General features: G+C 48.9%; 9 protein-coding genes across 9 annotated transcripts; 4 read left to right on the top strand and 5 right to left on the bottom strand.

The window, feature by feature from the left end:
• Nucleotides 1–102: 102 nt before the first annotated feature.
• Nucleotides 103–761, bottom strand: loc1 (the record flags this gene model as incomplete). Its single annotated transcript, XM_056672944.1, has 2 exons — nt 103–384; nt 459–761. The coding sequence occupies 2 exons, from the start codon at nt 759–761 to the stop codon at nt 103–105; spliced, it is 585 nt and encodes a 194-aa protein (XP_056536463.1).
• Nucleotides 762–1,163: 402 nt separating this feature from the next.
• Nucleotides 1,164–1,995, top strand: N7500_001797 (NADH dehydrogenase [ubiquinone] 1 alpha subcomplex subunit 6; the record flags this gene model as incomplete). Its single annotated transcript, XM_056672943.1, has 4 exons — nt 1,164–1,206; nt 1,313–1,374; nt 1,549–1,695; nt 1,876–1,995. The coding sequence occupies 4 exons, from the start codon at nt 1,164–1,166 to the stop codon at nt 1,993–1,995; spliced, it is 372 nt and encodes a 123-aa protein (XP_056536462.1).
• A 383-nt stretch (nt 1,996–2,378) lies between these two features.
• N7500_001796 (DNA-directed RNA polymerase core subunit RPC19) lies at nt 2,379–3,089 on the bottom strand (the record flags this gene model as incomplete). The annotated part of the gene is made up of 4 exons (XM_056672942.1): nt 2,379–2,512; nt 2,579–2,655; nt 2,784–2,875; nt 2,976–3,089. The coding sequence occupies 4 exons, from the start codon at nt 3,087–3,089 to the stop codon at nt 2,379–2,381; spliced, it is 417 nt and encodes a 138-aa protein (XP_056536461.1).
• Nucleotides 3,090–5,187: 2,098 nt separating this feature from the next.
• Nucleotides 5,188–6,635, top strand: N7500_001795 (uncharacterized protein; the record flags this gene model as incomplete). The annotated part of the gene is made up of 2 exons (XM_056672941.1): nt 5,188–5,387; nt 5,441–6,635. 2 exons carry the CDS (start codon nt 5,188–5,190, stop codon nt 6,633–6,635), a joined length of 1,395 nt encoding a protein of 464 aa, XP_056536460.1.
• Nucleotides 6,636–7,396: 761 nt separating this feature from the next.
• rrp36 (putative pre-rRNA processing protein) lies at nt 7,397–8,492 on the bottom strand (the record flags this gene model as incomplete). Its single annotated transcript, XM_056672940.1, has 3 exons — nt 7,397–7,810; nt 7,836–8,309; nt 8,361–8,492. 3 exons carry the CDS (start codon nt 8,490–8,492, stop codon nt 7,397–7,399), a joined length of 1,020 nt encoding a protein of 339 aa, XP_056536459.1.
• Nucleotides 8,493–8,658: 166 nt separating this feature from the next.
• Nucleotides 8,659–11,314, top strand: N7500_001793 (NIF domain protein; the record flags this gene model as incomplete). Its single annotated transcript, XM_056672939.1, has 4 exons — nt 8,659–8,754; nt 8,833–8,993; nt 9,041–11,102; nt 11,159–11,314. 4 exons carry the CDS (start codon nt 8,659–8,661, stop codon nt 11,312–11,314), a joined length of 2,475 nt encoding a protein of 824 aa, XP_056536458.1.
• Nucleotides 11,315–15,088: 3,774 nt separating this feature from the next.
• On the bottom strand, nt 15,089–16,651 carry N7500_001792 (putative translation elongation factor eEF-1 subunit gamma; the record flags this gene model as incomplete). The annotated part of the gene is made up of 3 exons (XM_056672938.1): nt 15,089–16,080; nt 16,368–16,569; nt 16,622–16,651. The coding sequence occupies 3 exons, from the start codon at nt 16,649–16,651 to the stop codon at nt 15,089–15,091; spliced, it is 1,224 nt and encodes a 407-aa protein (XP_056536457.1).
• A 226-nt stretch (nt 16,652–16,877) lies between these two features.
• On the top strand, nt 16,878–17,873 carry N7500_001791 (mitochondrial 37S ribosomal protein uS9m; the record flags this gene model as incomplete). Its single annotated transcript, XM_056672937.1, has 2 exons — nt 16,878–17,709; nt 17,782–17,873. 2 exons carry the CDS (start codon nt 16,878–16,880, stop codon nt 17,871–17,873), a joined length of 924 nt encoding a protein of 307 aa, XP_056536456.1.
• A 1,423-nt stretch (nt 17,874–19,296) lies between these two features.
• Nucleotides 19,297–20,778, bottom strand: N7500_001790 (uncharacterized protein; the record flags this gene model as incomplete). Its single annotated transcript, XM_056672936.1, has 3 exons — nt 19,297–19,388; nt 19,447–19,713; nt 19,968–20,778. The coding sequence occupies 3 exons, from the start codon at nt 20,776–20,778 to the stop codon at nt 19,297–19,299; spliced, it is 1,170 nt and encodes a 389-aa protein (XP_056536455.1).
• Nucleotides 20,779–23,463: the final 2,685 nt, after the last annotated feature.

The following is a 23,463-nucleotide window of genomic DNA, read 5'->3' as shown; positions in this document are numbered from 1 at the left end:
TTCTGATCCGATAGACATAGATTGATAAATTGGTGAAAACGCCAAACCCCGACATCTAAATACATAATCAAAGTATAGACACAAATATTCAGACTTTTTTTTTCAGGCAAAAGCAACAGTCTTCTTCTTTGATCGCCCGGGCTTCGACATACTATCCTTGATACTTGTCGGCTCCGCGGCCTTGTCGCCACGACCACCCTTCTTCTTTTGCCGGATGGAATCCTTGACGTCGTCGAACTTGTTTTTCCTCTCCTTCATACGAGCCTCGGCCTCGGCCTTCTTTGCCTCGCGGATCTCTTCTAATTGACGTGCCTTCATCATCTTGGACTCGATCTGCCCTTCCTTCTCGGCGTTGACCATAGCAAGAATTGTCATCATGCCCTCCTGTAGATGATATATTAGTATCTGGTTTCCATAGATTACAGTCAACATAACAAAGCACAAGTAGCAAGACGTACCGCATCATCGACAAAAGTCTTGCCCTTCTTCTTGCCCTTGGGCTTGATGACTCCGACGGGTGTGATTTGGTTCAACTCAGGCAGGTCCAACTCCTTCTCGGTATAGACTCTCTTCTTCTTTCTCTTCAAGTTCTCTTGGGCAGTGCGGGGCTTGTTCTTCTGTTCCTTGGGCGGGGGACGCTTGGGACCATCTTTCGATTTGCTAACGCGCGAGGCAGACGACAGGCTGGAAGACTTGCCCTTGGCGCCTCCCTTTGCAGCTCCCTTTGCACCACCAACATTAGGACCTTTGCTAGGTGCCATTGTGTAGTGATGGAAGAATTAAACGGTTGATTGGGTTGAGGCGAGGCGGACTGAGAGTGGAAGGAATGCAAAGATTGATAGGTTGGCGAGAAATGAGTTGTAATTACTTCAACAACCCAAAAAGAATTCGATACCTCTGCAACAGAATCAGAGATATCAGAAAATATTCGACGGAAAAAAAAACAAGAGCGAAGAAACGTCGCGCAGACGGTACGATAATCCCCAAATTCGCAAAGATTTTTTTTGAAAAGGCAGGCGGTGAGCCTGGCTCATTCCACCACCAACCTCAGATCGAAACCTCCACCCTCATAGCTCAGGAACCCACGTTCGATTCTCCTTTGTCTCTTTACACCCAGTGATTGAACCGCACTGGATTGAGTGGGTACTCAGTTCTTCTCCAACATGACTATCAACCCTACCTACCTGGCGCAGCGCACGCGCTCCTGTATGTCCCTTCCACGCCCGATGCGTTCCGCCGTCCACCCGGCGGGATCGTCAATGGAGTCTATCCCACCCGCGAAAAGGTGCTAATATACTTCATCATATCCTAGCTGTCAACTGGGGCGATGCGAAATACCGAGTCCTGAAGTCGTACCGTGAATGGCTCCGCGCGGTCAGTCTACCCCGAGTTCCCTAGCCGACACACCCTCTCCCTTGATATGCTCTTTTCCTCTGTTCTAGGCGAACATCATGGGAGCAAATTGATTAGTGGCTCTCTTTCTCTTCCACACGAGGCTTCATTTTAACCCCGCAACGGACTTAGCTAACATGATATCACCGAATCCAGTCCCCGGAGATCCAGACCATGTACTCCCTGGGCATGCCCGTATCCGCCATCCGCACTAAGATCCGCCAGGAGTTCGAGAAGCACCGCTACGTCAGCCAATTGAACGTCGTTGATGTGCTTTTGTACCAGAGCCACGCCGAGTTCCAGGTTAGTCCAGGTCCACCTTTCTGTCCCGGGATATATGACATGTCTATTTGATATGCGGATTCTATCAAGAAGGCAATTATGAGCAGCAAATCCTGCTTTTTTTTGTCTTTCCTTGAGATTTTTCATTATCATAGTCACCCGGCAATTCCAGGACAAAATACTGACATCGTCCCAATGCAGGAAACCCTTAACTACTGGAAGCAGCTTTCTCATGTTATGAAGTACTTCCGCCCAGAAGAAGATCCTGGCGCGCGGCTACCCCGCAACTTCGTCTCTGGTTTCCTCGAGGGCCGCAATTAAAACCCTCTTTCTGCTACTTTCTCTCTCATTTCCTTCCTTCTTCATCTCGTTTCTAGTCCGCGATGTGGCAGTTAAAGGCACTGCGCCATCGATAGACATGATGTGTATATATTGTCTGAATAAGCCATCCCATTATCGTACTTCGTTCCTATCTAGTTTTTGCATGCACCTAGCTTCGAGAATTGGTGCTGAGCCTATGGCAGCACCGGTAATGTTAGTCTTGTAGAACACATCATACAATAACACTATCTTCATCAAGTATTTCTTATAAATATATATACCAAAGAGACCAAAAGCAAGCACTTCTCATGCCCGAGATAGAAAATGTACTTTTCCCTCTACCCAGAACGCCAATTAAATAATACATATGCAAATCAACAACCTCATGCCTCCATGCGGTTACCGCTCTCCGCATTGAATTGATCACGCGAAGCAGTGAACTTCTCTGTTACGACATCGCACAGGTCCATCAGATCGTTGAAGCCCTTCTCCAGAGCCTCGAGAGCAGTAGTAGAGTCTGAAGCCAAGCAGTCAGTACATATTCCAACACTCTGACAATCCACAATATACTAGCAGGACATACCGTTGGTCTGGATGCGGACATTCATCTTCGGATCCGAAGGGTGGGGAATGGTGTAGCCGCAGAACTCAACGGCGGGGCTATTGAAGTTAGTGACGTTGTTCTCCAGGCCAGATCGAGGGTTTATTTATTTCCAATGCTTGCAAAAAAGAATACGGTACGATGAAGTAGTCTATCGTTGCAATCACAGGCCTCGCGATGTACTCACTTCTTCATAATTGCGTACCGCAGCGCATTGCCCATGGTGTGGCCTTCGCCTTCGAACTGGAATGAAGCGGCGGTTTCGGTGGCACCGGGAAGCTGCGGGGAAGTAAAGTATTAGCTTGGTGCTTTTTTGAATGAATATCCGGAGACCAATCCTGAGATCATGTCAGATCTCCTGGGCAGATCAGATACATACCACAACAATCTGTCTCTCCTCGAGAATGGGGTCGTTGGACTGGGGCAGCTCGGCGGGTTGCTCTGCGTCTACCATAGACTGGTCCATATCTTGGGAGTGGACGGACTCAGGCATTGTGTTTGATTTGGTGAGGGGTGAGAGGTAGGTGGTGATCTCACAGGTTCGACCCTATGTCGAAGGCTGTCTGAGTGGATGCGGGAGTTAGAGTTGGTAGGTGGTGGTTGGCTGTGTCGGGATTTTCAAGACAGTAGATCAATGTCTTTGCTAGCGTTGGGGTTGGAGGCTCAGTCGGACTTTTAGCGTAACAAATTTGCGCGATCTGGATCTCCAAGTCGAAGATTATCGCGAAGAAAAAAGGTGGGTTATCGATAGTCGGGTCTCACCGCCTGCTTCTTTTGTCATCTATAAAATCGCATCGTTGAGATCTTGTCTTTTGCGATAAGGGCGTCGGGATTCTTTTTAAAAAGCTTGTAAGTATAGTTGAAGTCGCTCGCATTCTCTCTTCAGTCGCTCTTCGCCATTCTTTGCGTTCCACGCGATCCATCGTATGGTGGTACTAGGTATCTATTTCTATGGGTTGAACATGTCCCTCGACCTATCTATTTCCTCACAATATGCTACAAACTCAATGGTGGATCAACATACAGCCTATGACTGCAACCATCATCCATTTACTAGTCCCCGAATATGGCGCACATACTCCGTACATATGCACATAATAATGTGATCTTGATGCAAGTATATCTTTCCATGGATACAGCCTATATGTAGGGATATGCACATTCCAGTGGGGAGTACTACTCCATGCTCACCTATAATATGGAGTAACAGGTGCTCCGTATTAGTATCTAGTTATCTGCGTGTGGGTTTACCTCTCAGATAGATTAAATGTCCTGACTGTGAAAATTCTGGATAGTCACAGCCCCAACAGTAAGAGATTATGAAACAAAGGTACTGGTAATATTCCACCTGGGCAAGGTTGGGCTAAGACTAAAGTTTATGGCCCCCAGGGCCATTGAGGCCCCAAATGTAAGCTATTTGTCATCTTTCATACCCAGGGCATCCATAGGACCGGTAGACATCGGTAACACCTTTTTAAGAACTACACAGGATGATATGCGAGTCTAAGGCACGCACCCATGGTCTGTGCATCGACCTCAAAATCAGAGGGGAAAAATTCCCTGTGGACTCAAGTGGTAGATTGGTTAGGGTCTATTGATTTTTATATTTCTGTTAAAGTACTCCGTAATTCAACCTGAAATAGGACAAGCCGTGGGTAGGGGCCAAAATAAATATCGGTTTCAGTTTCGGTTTCAGTGTAGGGTGTGTTCGCATGGGACAGATGTTGGTTGGTGCCCGGGGGTGATTCTTTTGTGGACGCCACACACTAGTGGCCCCCTTTCGATATAAGCGCCTGCGGCGCCATGTTTGACATATAACGCTGTACGAGTGGACGGTGATGTGACTTGTTTTTTTTTTGCTTTGTGTGCCGAGTCCACGTTTGGCATCTGATTCGATCAATATGGATCAATCTGGATAAATTTGGATCAATTTGAACATTTCGTTTCTAGAGAAAGGGGTTCCACACATATTAACGAATTATAGAAGTCCAAGTACTCCGTAAATGGAAATACGTATAAATAGAGAGACATGACATGGAACTATTGAATGCGGAGATTTATATACAATATATTCAATCTCGCTCTTTAATAAGAAAAATCAAAATAAAATGAACGGTGGACCCCCCTGGAACAACCATCAACATAGTAGAAACACATGTCTCAAGTTGGATCCACTGTGTATCTGGTACTTAGCTGGGGTCACCGCTGATGCCTCTTTCCCCTTGTACTTGTCGGGATTGATGTACTGTGTACTTTCTCTTTTAACTTCCCCCTGGATAGCTTGGACGATCTCTCTTTTTTTTTCTTAACCTAAGGGCCCAGACTCCCCCCCCTCCTCTCCTACACACTTTCTCGTCCATTTCTCTCGCTTGTATCTCTGGACTGCCGCCTGACGCTTAACCGCCTTTCTCTCCATCGTGGAGAGTATTTGGTACTCTCTTTGGATATATCAACCCGCCGATCCCACGTTTCGATCTTTCCGGGACCTTGCCCGCACTCCGGATGCCCTTGCATTTTGTGAAGGAGACTTATATCATACACTTGTGCAATACTTTACGTGATACCCTATTCGGGGGAAAATCATCGTGACCATGTCCACCGCAGTGGCATCCGCACCGGCCCCTTTGTCATCACCACACCCTACTCGCAACCCCAGCCCGAGAAACCTCCCGGCTTTGGCTCCTCCGAATAACATCCAATCCAATATATCTCCGCCCCGGATGTCCAAAAGTCCCCAGCAGGGATCCGCGGTACACGGCTCCCCGACCGAGAAGGGAGGTCCAGCATCCCCGTAAGTCGAGAGATACATAGAATCGGAGCTTCACATACTGACATTATCGTCAGGTCCCAAGGTGGCAGCGCAGCCCCACAGATTACCGTAAAGAAGGAACCGGGATCTTCCCCACGGATACAGACTCGGCCCCGGCCTCGGAAATTAGACCTTTCGACTAGTCTTCCATCCTCCAGTGGTTTATCGGTTCGCGCTCCTGGAGGGCCTTTGACAGCTTCGATGCAACATGTAGGCCTGGCTTGCCTATCACCTGGCTTCCAAACCCACGATCCGATCATGCGAGAGCAGCTGCAGCGCAGCCTGTCCGTGCGGGATCAACAGCGATCGATCATCGAACAGCGCATGCAGAGATCTGCCAAGGATGATGGTCCAGATGGGATTAAGCCTTCCGAGTCGAATTTGATGGGTATGCCCAAGACCGCAAAGCGCAGGCCGGCTGGCCTGTCCATCGTCCCTCCATCCGCCTCCCAGTTCGCAAACGAGCGAGTCATCCAATCCGCTCCGCTACACCAGACGTTCACAGGCAGGTACCAGCCACAGCCATTGACCCGCCATATTGTCAACCAGAGCCCGACCTTGGGATCGACATCCCACATGCACCAGCTCCCGGCAACCCAAACGAACAACCGTCTTCCTCCCCTCTCCGATGTCTTTGGTTCCGATGCATTGGGTCGCGACCGCGATGCTGGCCGCGCTAATATTCACTTGAACGCATCGAACAACTCTTCACAATCTAACAACTTGGCCCCAATGCCTTCCCCTGGTCTGCCGGGTAGCGTTTCCCAAACTCCCAACCGACCGCGTGAATATCACTCAGCCGAAGAGGCCGTGCAAGAGATGTCCGGGGGCCGTGAGGAGCTGCTGCCTCGCATTGTCCACTATGGAGGTCACCAACCTCCAACTCCGCCATCTCCACAAATACTCCACGCAGGCCCCAAGACTGCGCCTCTTGCCCCAGAACCCCCAGCGCCGCACGGTCCGCCCCCTGCTTCCTTTGGTATGTTTGCCCCATCTGATGTGACGGCACGTCGTCGCCCTCGGAGCGAGTATGAACACGACAACGGAAGTCCGCCGCTGGGTCACGGCCCCGACTCTCAATACCGGCCCAACCCAGCTTCCATGCCCGGCCCACATGCTTCATTCACTGGACCTTTCGGCGCAGGAAGAGATTCGCCCGAGACGCAGCGCAGAAAGAAGGATGAATTTCTGGGTCTATGTGCACGGGCTTGGGATCTATTCCACTCGTGATACGACATTCCCCTGTTAGTCTCAGAAGAAATGCCTCGTGCAGAGGCTTAGAGTTGGGACTACTTCGCAAGTATCTAGCAATGATGGAATTTGCTTGGATCTACTTGCTATCACATGCCCGACCAAACAGATCCCTTTCCCCCCCCCCCCGATTCAATCATTTGTATCCATCACACATCTGAGGAGTTTCCTGCCTTGGAATGCAAAGATCTTACTCTGATGCTTTATAAGTCCCAGGCGATCATTTGGTTTCAATGGCAAGTCCAACCCCAAATTCAATGCCTGGGCAAAATGCGAATGTCCATATCCCCCGACTTATCCTGGATGATCGAGTCGGGAAACCCTTCCCACACCAATGATGCTTGCATCAATATCATGTTATCTATGTCACGACAGTATTCACAGGGCACGTTGGGACCCTGTGAATTTTTGTGTTCGGGTTCCTTTCTGCATCAAGTTTGCTTTGGGCGTTGGTGGTTCCATGCTTCGTACTATACCTTTTTGAACTTTGGGAGATAAAACATCACGGTTATGAGTTCTCTGCCTCTTACTGGCCTGTTTCGATTGCCTTCGTTTCTTGTCTTTGCAGCTTTTTGCTATTGCCACATTGGCCCTCAACTCCGAGACTGGTAATCCTAATGCATCACACCTCACTCAAGATACAATATACCCGTGGACATGTAGATATTCAATATTCATATGCATGACACTATGCGCTTTTCATTCCCAGCTCAACGCCATAACCAAATACAAAGAAAGGCCTACTCCAATCTCCTCCTCTTTCCCCCATTAGGCATACCCCCATCACCACCACCCTCAGCCCCTCTCCTCTCCCAAGGCATCTCCTTCCGCTCCTTGGAAGTCATCTTCTTGCGTCTCCTCTCAAGTGCCTTTGCACGCTCCCGCGATCCCATCTCCTCATACTTGCGCTCAAGAACCTGCTTCTTCAAGTCCGAGTTCTTAAGATAGTATGGGTTGGCCTTCTTGCCCTCCCGAATCAACTGCTTTTCACGCTTTTTATGCTCAGCCTGCACCTCCGCCTCACGCTTCTTATTTTGCGCAGACCGCATTTTGTCCTGCGCCCGTCGAATCTCCCCCTTAAGCTTCTCCTTCTGCTGAGGATTCTTCGTCTTCCTCATCTGCTCCTTCAGATCATTAAGCTCAGACGCCCGGTACTCATCAAGGAACGCATATGCTGACCCGCCATGCGGGTGCTTCCCGACTCCACTGTGACCCATCACGGCCGCATCGAAGCGGGGATCCCGGGACCGTGGCGCGGGGGGGCAGTTCAACTGCTGTGCGTTTGCGCGTCACGGCCCGTTTGGACGATTGCTCCATGGGCGCGTGCTTGGATGATCTGCTTTTCTTTTCTTTCGATTTGGATTTGGCAGCTGCTTCGAGCTTTTGTTCGCGTGCCTCGCGCAGCTTCGTGCGGATTTCGTCGACTGTTGATGCTGTGTCATCTTTCGGTGTGCGCTTGTTGCGGTTCTTTTCGCGCATTGAGGCTTGGGCTTTAGCGAGGGCGCCGAAGGAGATGTCTGCTAGTGAGGCTTTGAAGTCGTCGTTGTCGTCGTCAACGTCGTCGTCGGATTCAGGTTCTTCTTCTTTGTCTGAGTCGCCAGCTTCGGACTCGGAGTCTGTGCCTACATCTTCGGAGTCGGAAGCAACTGACTGCTGGATTGTTTGTTAGTGCTGGTTCTAAAGCAGATGCATGGGTTGGCTTACTGATTGGATGGAACCGTTGGATTCGGCATCAGAGCCAGCCTGTGAGCCCTCATCGGAACCTGATGCCTCGGAATACTCATCTTCATCTGGCCGAGCTCGCACTCGGCGATTGAGCATGTCGGAAATAGCCATTTTGTTGTTTGTATTTGGCAGACCCCGCGGAGGAAGAAGAACTGTCAAAAAGAAAAATATTGCCGCTTCGAGGCGGTCAGTGCGATAAGAACTGATTAGATATTTTTCGCGATGCCGCATGTTGCGGACCTTGAACGCTCTTAGTCAATTTGTATTTGTTTTATAGATGTCCCTGCATTTTCTGCGTCGAGACTTCCCTCGCTTCTCATTCGCAACTTCATCCTTGCATCACTCTCAGCCTCTTCCTACAGCAGCCAATCAGGTATTGCCTCCACTATCATTCGCTACGTGGATAGCATGTTCGCCAATTGTTGATTTATTCTGACTTGTTTATAAATAGCTTCTTGCAGTGTCAAATTGCGGTGTACTGAGATCCCGACTGAACTTCTCTACTTTGCTCTCGTCACGTCCTACGTCCCTCAAGCTGTCTCGCGCAAATAAACGAACGAAGCGTGCGTCTCACGCCGCGGACCCCGAATACCAGTCGAGTTTGATCCCCCAGTATGCCGATTCTGCCTATTATGCAGTGAATATGAACCCTGTGTCAGCACAGAATGGACGGGGGCCAGCCGGCCGGCTCCTTCACACGGCTCTTGGGACCGCAATGCGCCTCGGGATACACATCGGAATGTGGGATATGGGAACTATCACGTACAAAGCAATCCTCCAGCGTCGCAGTACGCTCCTGTGCCCAACATGAACTCGAATTTTGGGTATCAGATTCCACAGGCCAGTCCAACGTCACAGCCTTATCAATCTCGAGGCCAAGCTCCTGCTATGCAACAGTATGGCCAACCGCATATGCCCTCAGGACAGGGCCAACAACAATTTGGCGCTTTCAATTCCCTACCACAAAACCCAATGGAAATGGACCAGGCTTTGTTCCAAATGGCGCAGAACATGCCGTGGATGTACCCGGGCTTTGATAGCGGGGTGCCATTTCCACCCCCATTTCCTCTCCTCCCTTTCGATATGAATACCCCGCTACCCTTCCAAAACACCCGACCTATGAGCACAATGGCCGGTGGTGCAGGAGGGCGATTCACACCTGATGTCCAAAGACAACGGTCACCAACACCGCCAGTTAAAGTCCCACTTCCAACACTCCAATACACAAATCAAGCATCGCTGAAGCCAGAGAAGACGGAAAAGCGACCACTTCTCGTCATTCTCGATCTCAATGGCACCCTTATCTACCGCAAGCTACGCAAATTCCCGCCGAAATTCGCTAGGCGCACTGGTCTAGATCATTTCCTAGCCACGCTAATCGAAAACTACAAAGTCATGATCTGGTCCAGCTCCCAGCCCCCGACTGTAAACGCAGTCTGCGAGCAGATCTTCCCAGGTCCCATGCACGATTCCCTCGTCGCTATCTGGGGACGAGACAAATTTGGCCTCACTGCCGGCCAATACAACAAAAAGCTCCAGGTCTACAAGGAGCTGCATAAAGTCTGGGCGGATCCAAATATTCAGGGTGCCTTCCCAGGCAACGAGCATCTAAAAGACTCCCCTGCCTCATTATCAGGCACACAATCGACACAGAATAACCGCAAGCAAAAGCACCGCGAAGCTGAGACCGCAAAACTCCCCGCGGGCCACCGCTGGGACCAGACGAACACAATTCTCATCGATGATAGCAAGCTCAAGGCTTCCAGCGAGCCATTCAATATCCTCGAGATTCCGGAATTCAACGATAATCCCAATATCGATGAGACAAAGCTCTTCATCAAGGTCCTCAACCGCCTCGATTATCTCGCCCACCACGACGACGTGAGCAAGGTCCTCTGCACCTGGAACGAGCGCGTAGATAGGGGCGAGGGCAATATTCTTGAACTGGATATTGGCCTCCATGAGGATTCTGTCGACAACGAGGATGGCGGGATGAGTCTCCTCCCAGAGCAGCCGAATGCGAACTCTAATGGCGATCCCATGATGCCCAATGGTCTGGGGACTATCCCTGCTTCTACAAATGCTAAGCCCAAGGTCAAGAAAAATAAGAAAGCCAAGGCTAGAGACAAAGCGAATGCCGCCAACAATACAACTACAACTCCAAACACTGCAACCACCAACCCGCCAGCCATAAACTCAACCCCACAGCCCCAGAAAACAGAAGAACAAAAGGCCGAAATCAAGCTGTCCCGCAAAGCACGCAAAAGAGCCAAGAAACAAGCCGCGCTAGAAGAAAGTCGCGTCGCAAATGTTGTCGCCGAAGCCGAGACCCACGAATTACCCACGCTGAGCTCCAACAATGTACCGAGCAATCAAGTTGTCGCCGGCACCGAGCCAGCCATAGATGGTGCCGGGGATGAGTCAGACCCTCACGCTCGAAGTGGAAAAAGTCAGAGATCTCTTCGTCGCAAACAGAAGGCTGCCAACAGAAAGGCTCGATTGGAAGCTGATGCCCCCAAACCCCCTCCTGCGTCTGAGAATGCCGGTCTGGCAGAGCCGAGATACAACTTTAGAAAAAGGGCTATGTGTCCTCTCGAATCTAGTGATGAACAGCCATCTGGAGATGTCCCTGTCTCCACTTCTATTTCTGGTTCTGGCTCTGGTCCCGGGACAGATTTTGAATCCGCCTCCGCTGCCGCCCACGCCTCCAATGCCGCCAATGTCGTGACAAGCGGATTATCACCCGAGTATCTCCCCCTGACGCGGATATAACTGAGGGTATGGAACTTGATGTAGCTGAGTATGTTCCACCGGATGCCGTGTCTGAATCAGGTGCTAAGCATGACCGGTCTCCGTCGCCGGCTTCGTCGACTGGGTCGGATAATTGGCTGCTTGATCGTCTTGAAGAGGGCCTTGGGATTCACAAGCGTTGAGATGGTTTAGTTGTCACGGTTGATGTGTGGATTCTGAGCGTTTGGGATCTTTTTGTTTTGTCGTTGCCTTGCTTTCGAGATATCCCGCACTCTGTATTGTTACCTTCCAAGGTCTTGAAGTGGTAGTTTGTACTGATGTTCGATGTATTGTCTTGGAATACTACATCGTCAAGGCATTGGCCTACCATACTAGTTTTGATTATTTATTATGTAGAGCTAAGTCCATGTAGACTGGCTAGAAATGTTCAATGTAAATAGCACGTTACTACTTATCGTATCATGGTAATCACTTTGTTTCCATATGTGGCACTCGAGATATATATCTTCCAGGTTGTATATAGAAAAGTCACCACAGGAAGAAAGCAACCATAGAGACGATACTGGAACAAAGCAGTGACTTCAAAACCCAACAAAGAATGCAATATAAGATACACCAACTATACCCGTCGAATTTCAATTGCACGACCAGACACGGAACAAAACCTCCGACATTACATCCAAGAAGAGGTACTGTATTTGCGCGTGCGCACGAACTTGTAGGATCGGTTTGACTTGGCTTCTATTTGGGGACTGCGTTTGGATATTTATGAAGGTTCCTTTGGCCTTGTCGAGTCGAGATGTGAGCAAGGAAATGGCAAGTTATGCACTCATTTTACTGAGAACTGGGATGAGGATTCTTTAACGGAAGGGTGTTGATGTCGACTTGTCAAGTGCCTAGCCCCATCAAATTGTTCTGGCTACTGCCTAGGTTTTGTTGCCTCGAAGATACTGTCTAGCTTGTATCAAGTTGCTAACAATCGTCTCAATTTTTGATTTACAGTCAAGGGGAACATTGGCAAGTGGAAGAATATGGCAGTTTCACGGGCATTCTCGGATTCAAGTGAAGGGCAGGATTGGACTTGAAGCGAGAGGTGATTTGATGGTTTCTTTAAATCTTAGTGGTTCAGAGAAACTGCATGTTTTCTAGCTGAGTCCAGGTATTCAAATGGCCATTTCTTTGCTCCTGTAAAATCAATGCCTATGACTGCGGCCCTTGGCACTAAGCCATTTAATCCCGCCTGGGCATTGTCGTCCTGGAGATTCAGGCGTGGGAGGCGTGGAGACATCATCCATCCTATCAATCACCAGGCTGCGCAGGTGATGTAAGCCCATTTCCAACGGAACCCTTCCACCATGTGAATATTCGGAGCACCGGATTGGCTTTTGGGAAGACTTGCCAACCAAGCCAGGCAATGCGTGAGACTTCGAAATGTGAGAGCTCCGACACCTCTCTGCTCTATAATGCAGTGTCTATAGTTTGTCAGTCGAACCTGACAATCCATCTTCCCATATACTCATGTACCGGTAAGCTTGAATTTGGCACTCCAACCACGGGGTTTCTAATATGGCCCTGGAAGCGTGTACCTTTATCTTCGAGAACAGACCTGGCATGTTGAAAAGTTGTCTCTTTTCTTCAAACGTGTCGGGAACCTGGAAACACGCAAGGCCTAGGATGCTATAACAGACACGGTATATCGAAGAACATATGGTTTCAGATGCCTTTTGAATGACTGAGACGGGCCAACACGGTGCAGATATAAGGATCCGCCTTTCGTTTTGCTTGGGCTTTTGATCGAGTTTGTGGTACTTTGAAGATTGGCCACAGTTACTTCCGGGATATTTCATGGATCTCGGTCTGGTCTGCATCTTCTTCCTCGCAGTGTGGTTGTGCCATGGCCTGTTCATGTATATGATCAGCCTGTGTTCGGTCTGTCTTTTGCCAAATTCGGGCATTTTTGCCGCAGATTGACTCGGCAGGCTTGTCGTTGAAGGGGTAGATAGGAGTCCAGACCTGAAGTGACAGGAAAGTTATGCCAAAAGACAAACACCATTCCTGCAACGTTGAAAAATCGGAGATCAGGACCACAGAGCCCGAGGTGGAAGATTTTATATAGACTGGGTGTGTCTGGAAGTGAAACAGAAATCAAGCACCATCAATGGGTTGAATCCATTCATTGCTTCAAGCATCGTTCTGAACCCGCGGGGGGATGTAGTGGATGGGCTAGTGTCAGAGGCGGGAGTTCACCACCCTACAACCTTGACAACATATAGCATAAAGTCTTTGATACTGCATGTTAGCCAAATGACATTGATGTTGCTCTCAAACCTGACTTGCCTCCCACAGTACTGGCTACTACAACATTGTCTGTTATCAGCCAGCACCAAGGACAAACTCGGATCCCTTTATATACCGGTTTTGTTTCAACCCGAGAGACCTGAGTTTCCCATGTATAGTCATGACAATGACGATGATAGAGGTGAAACGAGATGGACATGAAGGCATCAGGATGTGAGGATGAGGATGATGATGACGAAAATTCAATATAATAAGGCCAAAGAATATATAGACAGCCTGAAGAAAGACAGCTTGATTGACGAGCAGGAAGGACGTGGTTGTGAGGGTAGTTGTATAAGGAAGCAGGAGCAAATAGCGACTTATATCCGCGCCAAAAGGCAGGTAGGCAAACAAATGTCAAGATTGACATAGGCAAGCGACAAAGGGAATCTGATAAGGGAAAGAGGAAGGACAAAAGGAGAAGACGTGCTATAGGTATCTCCAACTGCTAATGCGCCATACCAGACCTTTGCCCATAGTGAATTACAGGAATTCAGCCATCAAGTTGCTATGAGGATTAAATTGAGTCATATACTACGGAGTATCACAATTTCAGCAAGACTTCACACACACAGAATTCAATCATCAAGAATTCCCTTTGGATTAGGAGTTCTATAGAGACAAAAATCGTCGGCCGCTTATGCGGCCTTACGTAGTCTTTCTAGAAGTCTTCTTTCCAGAAGCTTCCCTTCCCTCGATCTTCTAGGAAGAGACAGAAAAGAAAATATGCTTAGCCCGTGCCGACAATTCTTCTATGTACAATGTCGTCAAAATTGGTGCTACAGCCTTTATCAAGGCCATAGATAACAGTCACAGACCTCCTGCTAGATACTTTGAGAGCAGGAAATTGACAATTTCATACTTAGTACGTATCAGATCATCAATAGAAGATCTCCCATCATATACATGCTTAGTATAGTTCTTTACTGTACAGTTCCCTTGATCAAAGACCCAAAGCCCCAAGGCCGAAGGTTGATATACTTGGTCAAACTCAATGTGATATTCGGCTGGTCAAAACGACGCTATACGGCTGGTAAGACGGCCGTAATATGTCTTACAAGTATGAGTCTAAGAGGGCTAGGGATGAGGAATAAGGCAACTTGGCCGTGAAAAAGCAGCTTCGCGTACTATCTTAGGGCTATATCCATGGACACCATGCGTTTTAGGAAGGCGGTATTGGGGATGGGAAATATCTACTGGCAAGACCGCACAGTTCAAGAGCAAGCTGAGTAGCCCAATACAAATTTCTACGACACATCAGACAATTTACAAATACACAGGAAAAAAAATGTGACTCAAGAAATCAGAGGACTTTCTCTGTTCTTTCATTGCTAGATCTAAACTAGCAGCGACCTGGCCGGCTGGGATTGTCATACTAGCAAAACCCAAACCAACTCAGTCGATCATCATTCCACGTCGCAACGTATTCATAACCGTGATTCAACATCAACACATAAGACCATAGGTCAAGATATTTGGATAATCCCAAAGAATTTCAGGCAGAGGAAAGAAGAGAATGGACGTGAGGCGTACGGTGTCTTTTAGCACAGCACGTCCATCGGGGTATTGGGGGATGAAATTTTATAGGAGAAAGGGAAGGTGGATCGGGGCGAACACGCTTATTTGAAGACGTGGCCGTCGGTCCACTCCTTGACCTCGCCGTTAACGGTGACGGGGACATCCTGGGCCCACATGTCCTCGACGAGCTTGCGGTCAGCCTCGTTGGAGGGGTCGAGCTTGGTGAACTCGTAACCCTCGTAGTCGGGGCCGACAGTGAAGGCGGGCTCCCACTCCTGACCGCGGGTCATGAAGGCACCGTAGACAACACAGTTGTAGTTCTCGCCGTAGACGGACTGAGCACCGAAGAGGTACTTGCGGGAAGCCTCAAGACGGGTCTGGAAGCCAGCAATCAAGTTGTTGGCCATGAAGGTGAGCTTGAGCTCGTTGTTGTACTTGTAGTTGACCTTCCAGAGAGAGTACTCATCGGCCTTGAAGTGCTCCCAGAACCAGGGCATGGCAACGGTGCGGACGTCCTCGTTGGAGAACTTGCGCTTCCAGTCATCAAGGATGAGAGTGGGCTTGCCAAGAGCCTCAAGGGGGTGCTTGGGCTTGGGGGCCTCGGCGGCGGGGGCCTCAGCGGGGGCAGCGGCAGCGGCCTTGGGCTTGGGCTCCTTCTTGGGGGCGACGTACTTGATCACCTCCTCAGCGAACTTGGGGCTGGGGACGACAGCCTTGAAGGAATCCTGGTTGATGATGGTGTTGTACCACCGGGTGGTGGCGGGGTTGGCCTCGCGCCAGGTCTTGTCAAGGACGGTGGCGAAGGGGCGAGTGAGGAGAGAGACAGCGAAGATATCAGCCAGGGTGATACGCTCACCAACCAGGTAGGTGTTGGCAGTGAGGTGAGTCTCGAAGGCACCGAGGGCCTTGAGGGCAGTCTTGGCGGCCTCATCGGTGGTCTTCTTGTTGTAGGCATCGAGACCCATCAAAGGACGGTACCAGGCAGCGAGCTTGGGGAGGACCTCAGTGTTGGCGAAGGACATCCAGCGGAGGATGGAAGCGTAGTCCTGCTTGGTCTTACCGAGAAGGGTGGTCTTCTCGTTCTGGGAGGTGACTATAGACAGGACGTGTTAGTCAGGTTGCTTTGAGACTCAATTGGGTCCAACAATGGAACAAGCATAGGTGCCAACGGCACAATGTGTCCATTTCAAAAGGGGCAAGTCGAGTCCAAATTTTCCCGCAGAGCGGGGTAGCCAAAAAATTTTCAGAGTTGTTTTTTTCTCAACAGTTACAGTTCTGACAGGGATAACTAATGGTATCTCATCATAAAGAATAGAGGCGTAAAAATGGACCGAGTTGTGTGATGAAATGTGTGGAAGAGGGGGGAAAGTCGTCACATACCATAGACGGCAATGGCAATGACCTCGGAGAGAGTGAAACCATTGGCACCCTCGAAGGCGGGGATCTTGCCAGTGGGGTTGATCTTGAGGTACTCAGCGCTGGAGTTGAACTCGGCAGTAGAGTTGGCCTGGGTGTTAACCAGCTCCAAGTCAAGGTCGTTGTGCTTAGCAGCGACCAGGACGGAGATGGTGCGACCGTTGTCCTAGAAAATGTTAGAGACACGATCAATGCAATAGAGATCAATAGAAACATACGGGCAGACCGTAGAGCTTTCCAAATGCCATCTTGAATGTGAAGTGTGGAAGATGAGAAAAAAAAAGAAGAAGAAGAGAAAGGAGAGGGGCGAGCAAGAATTTTGTGCTTGCGGGACGACTTCGGTGTTCGGAGGAACTGATCTTGCCGGGTCACATGACCCGACAAAAAACATGACACTCGGAGACCATCAACGGCCTCCATCTAGGACCTCAGAGCCGTGTTCCAGCCCCGAATTCCCCGCCAATTCCACCAGTCATGGCGTGGCACAAACCCAACAGCCTCACACAGGCGATGCAATCCCTCCGCCTAACCTCAACCCTCACAAAACCCTCAACCCAAGTCTCCCGAACAACCCTCAACACCCTCCGCACGCGCACCTACGCAACGGAAGCCGAATCCGTCCCCGCCGCCGCAGCCCCAGAAATCAACTTTGGCTCCTTCTCCCAAAAGCCCGCCCGCATCATCCCATCCTCCCCTTCCTACTTCTCCGGCAGCCCGCGGTTCATCGACCACGTCCTACAGCTGGAAGCTCTGCAAGCCAAGTATGCCTCGCTCCCTATAGTCGCTACCAGCGAGGCTCCACGCATGGCGTGGTTCAAGCTCCCTCAATTCCGCGATTACGTGGGCGAGCCCGTGCCCATGAAGAAATACAAGTCCCTCGTCAAGATCCTGCAGCGGTTGAACCGCATCCAGCCCGAAATGGTCCCAGTTGAGGTGCGCGATGCTCTCGCCGCATTCTTGCGTCCTGGCAATCCATATGCTGTAGCGAATGTGCCGAAAACGGTGGATGAGCATGGCCGTGCTCGTGGGAAGGGAAAGAGGAAGGAGTCTTCGGCTGTTGTACAGCTTGTCGAGGGTGAGGGTGAGGTGCTGGTTAACGGGAAGAGTCTGGTAGAGGTGTTTAAGCGGGTTCATGATCGTGAGAGTGCGCTTTGGGCGCTGAGGTGTACACAGCGATTGGATAAGTATAACGCTTGGATTACAGTGCGGGGAGGTGGTGTTACTGGCCAGGCCGAGGCGATTACGTTGGCTCTTGGCCGGGCTTTGCTGTTGCATGAGCCTGGGTTGAAGCCGATTTTGAGGAAGGGTATGTTCCTACTTCCAATATTATGTCTCATTCCATTCTTGACACGGTTACTAACTTCAATTTTCTTTATAGCCGGTGCTATCACAGTCGACGCCCGTCGTGTCGAGAGGAAGAAGCCTGGTCACGTCAAGGCCCGCAAGATGCCTACCTGGGTCAAGCGTTAGAGTGGCCAGCGAGATCACTCGAATATTTTCTTTTTCCTTTTTGTTTCAATATTGTATTATTCCACCAACCACGGCACCCCGAGTTCGCGGCTTGTTTTATATCCTGTACTCTCAATGCATATGGGGCATCAATTCCAAGGTTTACATTGAATTTGAATTGATTGATTAGATCAGCGTTTAAGTCCATTCCAAGGCCCATGGTTCTAATATTTGGAATGCATTATAACAAGTATGCACACTTGGATCGCGAGTAATGGAGTTGATGTTATTCTCTTGGGAATCTTTCACTTGCTGGAAAATGGCACGGGAAAAGATACGCAAACGGATGTTAAGCAGGTCGAGGCTAACTACACTTGACCGGAACGATTTATTGGATTCCAATTTGATAGAAAAGATGTGGTAGTAGCACCCGTGAACATGATAACTGACTATTCAACACCGATTGGGGCATATATTAAGCGATTGGGCTCTACAACCTACATTTTGAAGAAACACTGCAAATCCTACTCTAGATGTAGCTCGCTACAACCCCAAGCATCACAAGACTGAATAGTGAATATGTTTGATTCTTGATATCAAGTAGATCGATCCGTCTGTGATCTCACTATATTTTGGGAAGGTATGCTAGTAAGATAGCAATTCAAAAGGTCAAAAGCCAAGATGAAGCTTTGATGTCACATATCCAAGAAATAAGTAGCGTTGACTACTCACCAGACCAAAGAGAAATGAGTTGGAACGACGTTAAACCCCAAGCCTAAGCCCAATGCCAAAGTGAGAACACAAAGGTCTCATTCCATTTTTGCGCCAGATCTCCTTAGCCATTTTTCCCACGCCCCAATGCAAAGCCAGCTCGGATCAATTCAATACAAGAAAGAGATAGGAAATGATGACACAAGTCAAAGACAACCACTCAGCGATCAAAAACCAGACTATGTACAACTCGTCAAATTCGTCACTAGGGTATGGTCAAGAGGAAGATTGTGATAGTGATAGTGATAGTGGCCGTGGAGTTACCCCACTAAGAGTTAAATAGGCGATCAGTTGAAATTGGCAAGATCAAGCGCTGGCCAAGATAGAGCCAGCAAATGATCGACCCTCTGAAGGAGAGGGGAACGGGAACTCGACCGAAGATGGAAGGAGGTTGAACTTTTTAAGCGGAAGATGCCCAACGAGGCTAGAGGTGACAGGTTTCCTCTTGATGTCAAATTTCAACATCCGGGTTGGCGCGACGCTAGTAGGCAATAGCCTCCCCGTGGCGGCAGCGCTTGGGTCAAATTGGCTCGATGCGTATATGGTCTCCGATCGTCATCAATCATGTCTTTCTTATTTGGGAGTGCGCCCAAATTGATGTGACGATTGCGGTGGGAATTGTATTTTTATGCTTTTCGTCTCTTGCTCTTCTGTTGCCTCCTTGGGACTCGTTTCATGGTCGTGGCACCGTTGTGGCTTCTGGTCTGACAGGGATGTGGTGGAGGTCGGGTCTACTGTCCATGAGATCAAGGCATTGGCCCAATACTAGGGTTGGTTTAATTAGGAGGTAATATAGGCGTATTGGAATATAGCGCAAACTCACCGGATAGTATCTCTTCTTCCCATATGCCCATTTGATAATCCACTAGTCCGTGGGGTTCGAGTTGATCGCAAAGTTGAATTAGGTCCCTTCCCATAGCCTCCATGCGATCTCGTCGGATGAGACTAGTATGCACAGGTTGCTGATTTGTCGCAATCACTTCCATCATCAAATCTTTCTGTTTTTGACAGAGGGCCAACCAACATATATTGAACTCGCTCCATAGCTTGAGGCGGTCGGAGTACTGGATGCTGTCGTCATGGAGGAGGCCTTCATACCATAAAGATTAGTCTCGCAATGTAGACCCAACAAGATATTAGATGATGCTTGTGCCTGCACAATCAGGGGACACAGCACGAGGGCAAAAAGAACAAGAAAAAGAAGGGTCCAGTCGGCAGTACGACATATGTGCTACTAGGCGAGGACACTCGTAGTAAACCCGTGGACACTTGTTCCTCTGTCTTCTCCGACGGGGCCAAAAAGCAACAAGCAAACGTGGCAGAAAAATAAGGACAGTATCTTACCAAGATCCCGTGCATTGGTCACAAGCCACTCGGAAATTTCGAGCAGCGATCCTCCAGCCTCTACCAATCTTCCGGCCCGCGTTTGATCAAAAATACGACGCAATATGCGATGGTATTGTCCAATGGCCTCCTCCAGACTGGGCTGATCCGACTGTTGGGCCTCTGTTTGGGGCTGATCCAATCGGCTCATGGACCCGGAACCAACAGTGAAATCAGAGATAGGTGCAGAAAAGGACTGGGTGGTGTTCGGGCGTGCCATGGGACCCGGTTGGTTATAAGACTGGAGTTGGGTATTTAGAAAAGACGAGAGTCCTGCGACCCCAGACCCTGCAGATTCCTCTGGTGGAAAATACTGTGAAACGAATTGGTTCGACAAGACATCAATGGCTGCAGACTGCCGTGTCTGGTACTGTGGCACAGCCTCGAATTGGCCTTGGGTTGGCCCCGGCTGACCGAACCCATACAACATGCTAGACTCATAGGGTGAGAATGCTGGGTCCTGAGGTGCTCGCCGTCGTTGATGTTGAATAGACGACGCTTGTTGAGGTCGCTGGGCCCGTACAAAGTCCTGGGGCTGATAGTTTGGTAAGTCATTCGATTGCAGGGGACCGCCGTGAAATGAGCTGCCTGTGTATCCGTAGTCGTAGGACATCGGGGCTTGCTCCGGGGGTTGCGACATCCCCGTTTGGTCTCCACGTGGTTGTATGGCCGGGTCGAAACGATCGGTTGCACGACCAGGTGCTCTGCGAGCAGCATTTCCAGACCGAGACATTGACCTTTCATTCTGCTTCATACGTTGGTTGCCATCCATGAGGCAATCCCAGGATCGGTGCAGATCAAGCTCAGCCCAATTCTTGGGGGACAACGGCGGGCTTGCGTAGGATGCCAGCTTGGATGATTTTGAAGAGTCCAGGAATTTTTCTCCCCCAAAGAAGTCTTCCCCTTGTTGAGGGTGGGGGGAGAGCGAGATAGGAGGGAAAGAAAGGATGAGAGGTGATCCTGGTTCAAGTAGACATTCAAATCTTGTCCTCTGACGCAGCCGCAACACAGATTTAAGTAATAGAGAAAACAAAACAACACGATTAAAACCCAAGATTTGGTAAAAAAAAAAAAAAAAAAAAAGAAGGAAAAGACAGGAATTAAATGGAATTCGGAAACCAGGGTAAGGTGTAGAGAATATTAATAAGAGTAGAGAGTGATGGATCCGAAAGCCGATTAAATAGTCATCAGGTAGATAGATCCAGTATATTGAATCTAATATAAAAAAAAGGTATCTAAGAGTGGATATAGGAAAAGATCAAGGGGGAAGAAACTAGGGCTTCTGGGTAATATAAATCTCAAATCTCAAATATCAAACATCCAAAGCCCTAAAGCCATATAATATATGATCGGCGATCGAGGATCTACACCTAAACTCCACTTAGTATAATCGGGAACCCGGTGCAATGGTTCTTGGCCTCTCTCCCTCCCGAGGGATTTTTGTCATTTTAGTGGATTTATTAGATTGGTTTTGTCTTATTTGATTTTCTGCTTTTTTTTTTAGGGGTTCAGCTCTCGTGGTCAGGTGGGATACCTTTCCTTTCTTTTTCCTTTCTCTCTGTTCATTCCCTCAGTGTGTAACACTGTCCATGTTGCCCGGGGCTGATAATGAAGGAGTTGACATGAGACAGAATATTCTCCCCTTGCGTAGAATGTGCGAAAGGGAAAGAAATCCAAAAAGCAAAAGCCCAAAGCCTAAAGGCAATTAAGTAAACACGGTGAAAAGGGGGATACCTACATTCCGGGGAGATTAGCCGGGAAGTTCGCAGAGGTGCATACGCAGGACGCAGTACGGCGCACGGAGTACGGAGTACTGGAGGCTGATATGGCACCGAGATTAATATAGAGGGCGAATATATAAGATTATTCTCACGGAGAGTCGATCCAATCATTTCAAATAGTGGAGCTATACCCGATTGGATCTGACGGCTATACCAAAAGCAATTATTGTCTGACAAAGCTATTTTCCCCCAGTTACCTATTGTCTTATAAAGTAGATCCGGCAGTCTGGTTAAAGGGACATTCACTAGTTACTCCCCCCATGGACCCGGGTCCTGAAGATATGTTCTGATTCACTCGACACATTAACCCTATATATTCTGTATGGAGTACGGAGTATGGAGTACCTGTAAATGTACTGACGTTTCAGACCTTAAATCTATCAAATTAAGCCCCGAAACAGAATGCAATCTGCGGATGTACGACATGTGACAGAAATCAAATTCTTCAGAGAAAAGAAAAACAAAAAAAACCCCCTATAAATTAGGCCATTGGATAGATCGGGAAATCCGCGTGTAAGTTGATCGAACTCCTAGATCACCGTGCCTCTCGATATTATATCGTCCCCAACTAGAAGCCCGACACGTTGAATAGACCGGTAACACAAAACACGAGGCTGGAACTGGTGTGGTCGTGGACATTTGTAATGAGTCGAAAAAGGAATACATTGTGATTGTTCATTACTCCGTACGAGAGACTATATATCCTTTTAGCCGTGTCTGGAGCGATGACACTCCCTGTTTCAGGGTTATATATCCAAACACGTCAGACAAAACATACCTGAATATCTAATCTTAGAATGATCCCTAAACAAAACTTGGACCGAAATCTCCTTTCCCAACCCCATGACCAAGGCTCAGACAAGGGGTGTCTTTAGGTCATCTCCCAGCTGAAACACACCACAAACAGACTGATACCTACATCAGATGTCTATGTAAATGGTAAGTAGACCAAGAGTAAATTCATACGGTTCCCTTTCTTCTCCATTCCTCCTCGTTACTGTTCCATTCCTCCCCTGCCCTTGTAAATAAGATGGTTCTATTAAAAGAGAAAGATAAAACACCATGCCCTCGACACATCAGTGCCTCGCCTTGTACGACCTCCATCTCAGACTGCAGACTCAGCGAATCCAGTGCCTCGGAATTCCGAAATTACCGTCTCACCATGCTCATCCAGTCCGGTTGCCCAGCGAGGAGCACGGACGTCCCCAAGACGAGGGATGGTGGATATGAAGCGTGTAGATAGTGTGGGTTAGAGATACAAATATGTACAAATGTACACAGTAAGTACTCCGTAGTCACAGATGTATATACTCGGGGGATATCAATTCGCATGGATACGACAACATACATAACCCACACAGTGGAGTACACATACACAAGTATATACATACTTTGTATACCATTCACCTTCCACGCTTTTGGTTTCTTTTTATACATACCGGCGTCGCCACATGCACAGACTAAATATGTATGCAGACAGGGATATGACGGGAGCCCGGGGTTGGGCGAACAGCTAGGACAGCACAGCCTAGTAGAATGAGGAGCGTAGTTCGTGGACTGCAAAAAGTTAAGGCAATAAAAAGCCGTAGATGCGCCACCGACACGCGCAATGTGCTGGACATACAAGGATTGTCATTGTGGCTGCTCCCGTACCCGACTTGTTGGGCGTCATCCGG

This window comes from Penicillium coprophilum (genome assembly GCF_028826855.1).
Source record: "Penicillium coprophilum strain IBT 35676 chromosome Unknown utg000002l_segment0_segment0, whole genome shotgun sequence".
Taxonomy (NCBI): Eukaryota; Fungi; Ascomycota; class Eurotiomycetes; order Eurotiales; family Aspergillaceae; genus Penicillium; species Penicillium coprophilum.
The sequence above is the reverse complement of the archived record's forward strand: the minus strand, read 5'-3'. Positions and strand labels throughout refer to the sequence as shown.